The following is a 7,349-nucleotide window of genomic DNA, read 5'->3' on the forward strand; positions in this document are numbered from 1 at the left end:
ACGGCTCTCAACCTTCGCCTCTCCCGAGTCCGTACGGGAGTTGCAGCGATGAGACAAGACTGTAACTACAAATTGGATACCACGAAATTGGGGAGAAAAAGGGGTAAAAGAAAAATTATAAAAAATGTAAAAGAAAAAAAAGAAAGATGGGGCGGCAGGTAGCCTAGCAGTCAAGTGCATTGGGCCAGTAACCGAAAGGTTGCTGGTTTGAATCCCTGAGCTGACTAGGTGAAAAATMTGCTGCTGCACTTTACCCTAACTGGCTCTGGAGAAGAGTTTCTGCTAAATGACTTAAATGTAGATACAGAAGATCTCACATCACTCAGCTATTGAAAGCAAACTCCTAAGAACAGCCACAACAACAGTTTCCTAAATGTAGGCCTATGTTGCATGTATGCATTTTTGTTTGTTTTCTATTAGTATCTTATTTTTTTATTTATCATGCAATTCAGAGTTCAATTGAAGGAATTAAAGTTGAACTTGAAACATCTGGAAGTGGAAGAAAATAGGGATCCATTCTTGAATTAAAGAGATCATTAGTTAAAATTGTATCTCCTATTTTTCATCCTACTTTAAAGTTGAATCTTAGAAATAGAGTAGGCCTATATACAGACATTATGAAAAAGTAGTTCATATTTCTAATGGTAAAATAATGTACTTCCAGTCCATGTGAAGATATTGAACAATGGATGTCAATGGATCCATAACAACTGCTTATTTAGAGGTGAAAACCCAATTAGGCTTTGTTTCGGCTACAGCTACACAGTAACTATAAACTGAGTTGATGATACAACCACTGCTCAAACTCCGCCCACTTTAACTTCAGAGTAGGATCGGGAGAAATGTAATAGCCTTCTTTCTTAGCACGACARAACAGCTGTTTTCCATGTTTCGTTTCGGTTTTGTTGGATCTCTGGTTTTCTCCATCCGTTTTAACTGAACASTGCAACATCTGTTGAGAACTTTATTTTGGATAGAATTCGGTCGAATTCGGTCTCTCTTGACAGAGATCACACCACAATGTACAAATGCTGGGGAGTCTTCGTCTTGTACTATTTTSTTTCATTCGTGGCTACACGGCCTGAAACAGGTAATATCATATTTKTTATACTGTTTTTTTTATAACATGGTCGTAGGCTATCTGGTCGTATCTTTTGATATGTTTAGTTTATGTCTTTATTAAACTTGGTTTGCTACTCAGGACGTTTACCGTTAATGACGTCAGAGTGACAAGTTGCGCAAATATTTTCACCACTAAATGTGTCCATACGTGCAAGTGCATACTGAGATGATATAGAGTGAACAGATTACTGTGTAATAAATGAGGCAGATACACGTATTGTGTCTTTAATTAAAATGGGAATGCTATACTGTTGACCACATTTAAAATTCCCAAATGCAGGACAAATTKATGATTTCGCGGGACATTCGCTGGACAGTGTAGCCTACATTATATATTTGTTTTTTGGGCATTTAACGTTASATCTTCTGGGCAATTCAATTACTGTTTCGTGAGAAAATTAGAGCAGAGRGTGTTAAAACTATATAGCCTTGCTGTATTTTGTTTCAATCAAAGCACATTCTGCCTAGTAGCCTACATTTGGCAACATGAGATTTACTGTTGTTGGACTATTCAGCTAACCATCCTAAAATCCCATAAGAACTGATGTGGTGTTTTTGTTATAATAGTAACGTTATTCTATGCTATTATAGACATATTTGTTTATGTTATGTATGATGCTAATTAATCATTATGTGATCTTCCAAGACATTGATTCAGCTTTGATCTAACTTKAGCAAATAAGCACCACTGTGAGAAGTGACGCTCCGGCGCTACACTGAACGASCTCATTTAAGCRCACCAGCCACACCTAGCCTATTMATTTTTCTCGCGCAAATTGTGTTTTATGAAAGCCTGGGAGTATTTGACCAATTAAACATTTCTGGTTGGTCTCGGGGAATGTAAATCAGTTAGGAAGGGAGACTTTTAAAACGGGACTGTGAAGTAGCGACAAATATGTTGAATGACAACTAATGAGCATGGAGACTGGAGAGCCTCACACGTTTGACGAAATGACCTTATATCTTTCAGTCTAATAGGGCTATTTACTTACATGTGTAGCTCTTCATCAGAAGCACGCGTTTTGTAAGTAGTGAGGCCTAACTGTCATCTCCGAGTTTASCTGGAATTTTGCGCGAAACGATTTCAGAAACGTGATTGGTTGAAGATAGGCTTATAGCATTGGCCTACGTTTCGTCCTGCGCTGCACAGAATATCAGATCTCAACAACGAACCTCTTAAAAGGATCGGCCCCTTTTTTCAATTTTCGCCTAAAATGACATACCCAAATCTAACTGCCTGTAGCTCAGGCCCTGAAGCAAAGATATGTATATTCTTGGTACCATTTGAAAGGAAACACTTTGAAGTTTGTGGAAATGTGAAAGGAATATAGGTGAATATAACACAATAGATCTGGTAAAAGATAATACAAAGAAAAAATACCATCATCTTTGAAATGCAAGAGAAAGGCCATAATGTATTATTCCAGTCCAGGTGCAATTTAGATTTTGGCCACTAGATGGCAGCAGTRGATGTGCAAAGTTTTAGACTGATCCAATGAACCATTGTATTTCTGTTAAAAATGTATCAAGACTGCCCAAATGTGCTAATTTGTTTATTAATAACTTTTCATGTTCAAAATTGTACACTCTCCTCAAACAATAGCATGGTAKTCTTTCACTGTAATAGCTACTGTAAATTGGACAGTGCAGTTAGATTAACAAGAATTTAAGCTTTCTGACAATATCAGATATGTCTATGTCCTGGGAATTTTCTGGTTACTTACAACCTCATGCTTATCGCACTAGCCTATGTTAGCTCAACCATCCGGTGGATAGGACACCGATCATCACCAGTCCCTCATCATTATTTATGTATATATATATATATATATGTATATGTATATATTTTTTTCTTAAGCGCAAAGTGACTGCAAGAGACAGGTTGGAATGTCTGACTGAAATACGGGACAAATCACCCTTTTTTTATTTGTGGTGTTTGAATTTGTTGATAAAAAGCGCGACATGATTGTTTGGTGGACTAGCTATACCAGCTTAATGATCTGTTATTACCTACATTGTTAGGCCTACACAGGGGCGGATTGGCTATCTGGCAATTCTGTCAAATGCCAGATGGTTTCAACCATTTTTTTGTTGGGTGGGCTGGTTGAAATTGACACACACACAAATATGTTTTTTATATAATAATAAATGAAATGAAAAAGGTGACATGGTCCTGGTAAATAAATAAAAAGTTTTCTCTCACAATTTCTCTGTTATACTAATCTATAATTAGCCTTTGGCTGATCAGTGGGAAACTGTTTTCTGATAGGCTGAGCTGAGGTCATGCAAACTCACATTCAAAGTCAAAAGCGGCATCAGCAAAGAGACCTGCGCCGACTCTGTCAAAGCCAAGATCACGGATCGTAAAAAACGTAAAGGGTGCCTATAAACGTAGAAAGAGCACATTCTACATTGTCACCTCAATCAAAATGTTCTATTTTTTGGGAGGGTAAAGCCATGATTTAGTAAAACAGTAAAGTGCATTATCCCTAGCTGGGGCCTGCTGTTGTGATGAGCACTCTCATCTCCCCCATGCGCTGGATAGAAAATGTGTTCTGATTGTATAGCATTTAAAAATGCAATTGCAGGAAAAACATAGCTTGGGAAGTTTCGTCCCCTTGTCGCTGTCGAAGAGAGGAGGGTCTCAGCTTTCTGTAGGTATAATTTTTAACTATCAATTCAACTCAATAGCAACTATTTTACGACCAAGATATGTAAAATGGTTTTGAGATATGGAGTGACATGCAAAATGTGCACTGACCATAGCAAGGGCAAAGACCTACAGTATAGGTCTCATGGATAGTAGCCTACATTTGCAATTGTTTTTTTAGGACACAATTTACTGTTGAATGAATACAGTAGTGGGTATTATATTTAGAGTTATCTATCTAGTTAATGTGTTTTGAGTTTCCACTTCCTCAGGTGTTGAACCCCAAATTAATTGGCAGCACGCGCAGTGATGTGAGCTAGAGTGGATAAAATGCCTGGGCCAAATTCTAGTCCCAGTCCGCCTTTGGGCCTAAACACATATTATCAGCTTTACTGCTTTGTGTGAGAATAGCGCTAGAGGGGATGGTTGCCGTTTTACGGGCTCCTAAACAATTGTGCTATTTCGTGTGTTGTTTTGCATTGTTTGAAATGTATTTTGAACATAATGTTGATGCTACCGTCTCTTATGACCGGAAAGAGCTTCTGGATATTAGAACAGCGATTACACACCTCGAACTGGACAAATATTTTTTCTTTAATGAATCTGATGCGAAGGATATAATGTTGCACCGAGACAAGGCCCAAATCCCCATCATTCACATTAAGGAAATACAGGGGGCGCAGATCAGGGTGCCTTGTGAGAATTTGTCGGCGAGTGGGTAATGCACCTCTGCCATCTGTTCTATTGACCAACGTGCAATCACTGGAGAATAAACTGGATGAGCTATGTTCGAGACTATCCTACCAATGGGACATTTAAACTGTATAATCTTATGTTTCACCAAGTCGTGGCTGATCGACGACACAGATAATATACCGTTGCTGGGTTTTCCGTGCATCGGCAGGACAGAACAGCTACGTCCGGTAAGACGAGGGGTGGGGGTGTGTGTCTATTTATCAATAACAGCTAGTGCGCAATGTCTAATATTAAGGTAGTCTCGAGGTATTGCGCGCCTGAGGTAGAATACCTCATGATAAGCTGTAGACCACACTCTCTACCAAGAGAGTTTTCATCTATATTTTTTGTAGCCGTCTATTTACCACCAAAAACGGATGCTGGCACTAAGATTGCACTCAACAAGATGTATAAGGCCATAAGCAAACAATAAAATACTCCTCCAGAAGTGGTGCTCTTAGTGCCCAGGGACTTTAATGCAGGCAAACTTAAATCTGTTTTACCTCATTTCTACCAGCATGTCACATGTGCAACCAGAGGGAACGAACTCTAGACCACCTTTACTCCACACACAGAGACACGTAGAAAGCTCTCCCTCGGCCTCAATTTGGCAAATCTGACCATGATTCTATCCTCCTGATTCCTGCTTACAAGCAAAAACTAAAGCAGGAAGTACCAGTGACTTGTTCAATACGGAAGTGGTCAGATGACGTGGATGCTATGCTACAGGACTGTTTTGCTRGCACAGATTGGAATATGTTCCGGGATTCATCCAATGGCATTGAGGAGTATACCACCTCAGTCACCGGCTTTATCAATAACTGCATCGMTGACAGTGAAAGTATGTACAGTTGAAGTCGGAAGTTTACATACACTTTAGCCAAATATATTTAAACTCAGTTTTTCACAATTCCTGACATTTAATCCAAGTAAAAATTCCTTGTCTTAGGTTAGTTATTTTAAGAATGTGAAATGTCAGAATAATAGTAGAGAGAATGATTTATTTCAGATTTTATTTCTTTCATCACATTCCCAGTGGGTCAGACGTTGCCTTTAAATTGTTTAGCTTGGGTCAAACATTTCGGGTAGCCTTCCAGAAGCTTCCCACAATAAGTTGGGTGAATTTTGGCCCATTCTTCCTGACAGAGCAGGTGTAACTGAGTCAGGTTTTATAGGCCTCCTTGCTCGCACACGCTTTTTCAGTTCTGCCCACAAATTGTCTATAGGATTGAAGTCAGGGCTTTGTGATGGCCACTTCAATACCTTGACTTTGTTGTCCTTAAGCCATTTTGCCACAACTTTGGAAGTATGCTTGCGGTCATTGTCCATTTGGAAGACCCATTTGTGACCAAGCTATAACTTCCTGACTGATGTCTTGAGATGTTGCTAAACCACCGCTCCTGGCTTTAGCTGCCTCCCTCTCTTCAATGGAGGGCGATATGCCCCTGTCTGAGCCCGGGTCCTTTTCCGTCAAATATTTTCCCATGTCCACGAGTCCTGTTTCCTTGTTGCGCTCTCCCCGTCGCTTGGTCCTAGGTTGTGGGTGATTCTGTAACGGTGCTCTAGCTCTTCCTCCTCGGACGAGAGAGGGAGAAGATCGGTGACCAACGCAGCGAGGTATGATGACATAATGAATTTATTAAATAAAGACGAAACACGAAGAACACTTGAATAACTATAAAATAGAAAACGACATAGAAGACCTGAAATGGAACTTACATAAAGACACGAAAGAACTCACGAACAGGAATAGACTACATAAACGAACAAACCGAAAACAGTCCCGTGTGGTGCACAGACACGGAAGACAATCACCCACACAAACAGTGAGAACAAGCCAACCTATATATGATTCTCAATCAGAGGAAATGAATAACACCTGTCCCTGATTGAGAACCATATAAGGCTAATTAACCAACACACTCCCACATAGAACAAACAACACAGACTGCCATCCAACCTCCCACGCCTGACCAACTAAAACACATACCAAAACATAGAAAACAGGTCAGGACGGACACAGTGGGTCAGAAGTTAACATAAACGAAGTTGACTGTGCCTTTAAACAGCTTGGAAAATTCCAGAATATTATGTCATGGCTTTGGAAGCTTCTGATAGGGTAATTTACATCAGATTGAGTCAACTGGAGGTGTACCTGTGGATGTATTTCAAGGCCTACCTTCAAACTCAGTGCCTCTTTGCTTGACATCAGAGGAAAATCAAAAGATATCAGCCAAGACCTCCGAAAGAAACGGTGACCTCCACAAGTCGGGTTCATCCTTGGGAGCAATTTCCAAAGGCCTGAAGGTACTACGTTCATCTGTACAAACAATTGTAAGCAAGTATACACCATGGACCACACAGCCGTCATACCGCTCAGGAAGGAGACGCGTTCTGTCTCCTAGAGATGAACGTACTTTGGTGTGCGAAAAGTGCAAATCAATCCAGAACAACACAAGGACCTTGTGAAGATGCTGGAGGAACAGGTACAAAAGTATTTTTATCCACAGTAAAACGAGTCCTATATCGACATAACCTGAAAGGCCGCTCAGCAAGGAAGAAGCCACTGCCCCAAACAGCCATAAAAAACAAGACTACGGTTTGCAACTGCACATGGGAAAGATCGTACTTTTTGGAGAAATGTCCTCTGTCTGATGAAACAAAAATAGACTGTCTGGCCTAATGACCATTGTTATGTTTGGAGGAAAAGAGGACGCTTGCAAGCCGAAGAACACCATCCCAACGTGAAGCACTGGGTGGCAGATCATGTTGTGGGGGTCTTTGCTGCGGAGGCATGGTGGGATGATGAGGAGGAAAATTCTGTGGATATATTGAAGCAACT

The 7,349-nt window shown here is 40.2% G+C and overlaps 1 protein-coding gene across 1 annotated transcript in view; it reads left to right on the forward strand.

Moving 5' to 3' along the window:
- Window positions 1-814: 814 nt before the first annotated feature.
- The window catches only part of LOC111960379 (interleukin-13 receptor subunit alpha-1-like), a 23,169-nt gene continuing 16,634 nt past the window's right edge, over window positions 815-7,349 (forward strand). Inside the window, exon 1 of the mRNA XM_070437856.1 lies at window positions 815-1,090. Within this exon, the coding sequence (XP_070293957.1) occupies window positions 1,021-1,090 (70 nt within the window). The 5' untranslated portion in view covers window positions 815-1,020. The remainder of the gene's footprint in view (window positions 1,091-7,349) is intronic.

Source organism: Salvelinus sp. IW2-2015, linkage group LG37, assembly GCF_002910315.2.
Source record: "Salvelinus sp. IW2-2015 linkage group LG37, ASM291031v2, whole genome shotgun sequence".
NCBI lineage: Eukaryota > Metazoa > Chordata > Actinopteri > Salmoniformes > Salmonidae > Salvelinus > Salvelinus sp. IW2-2015.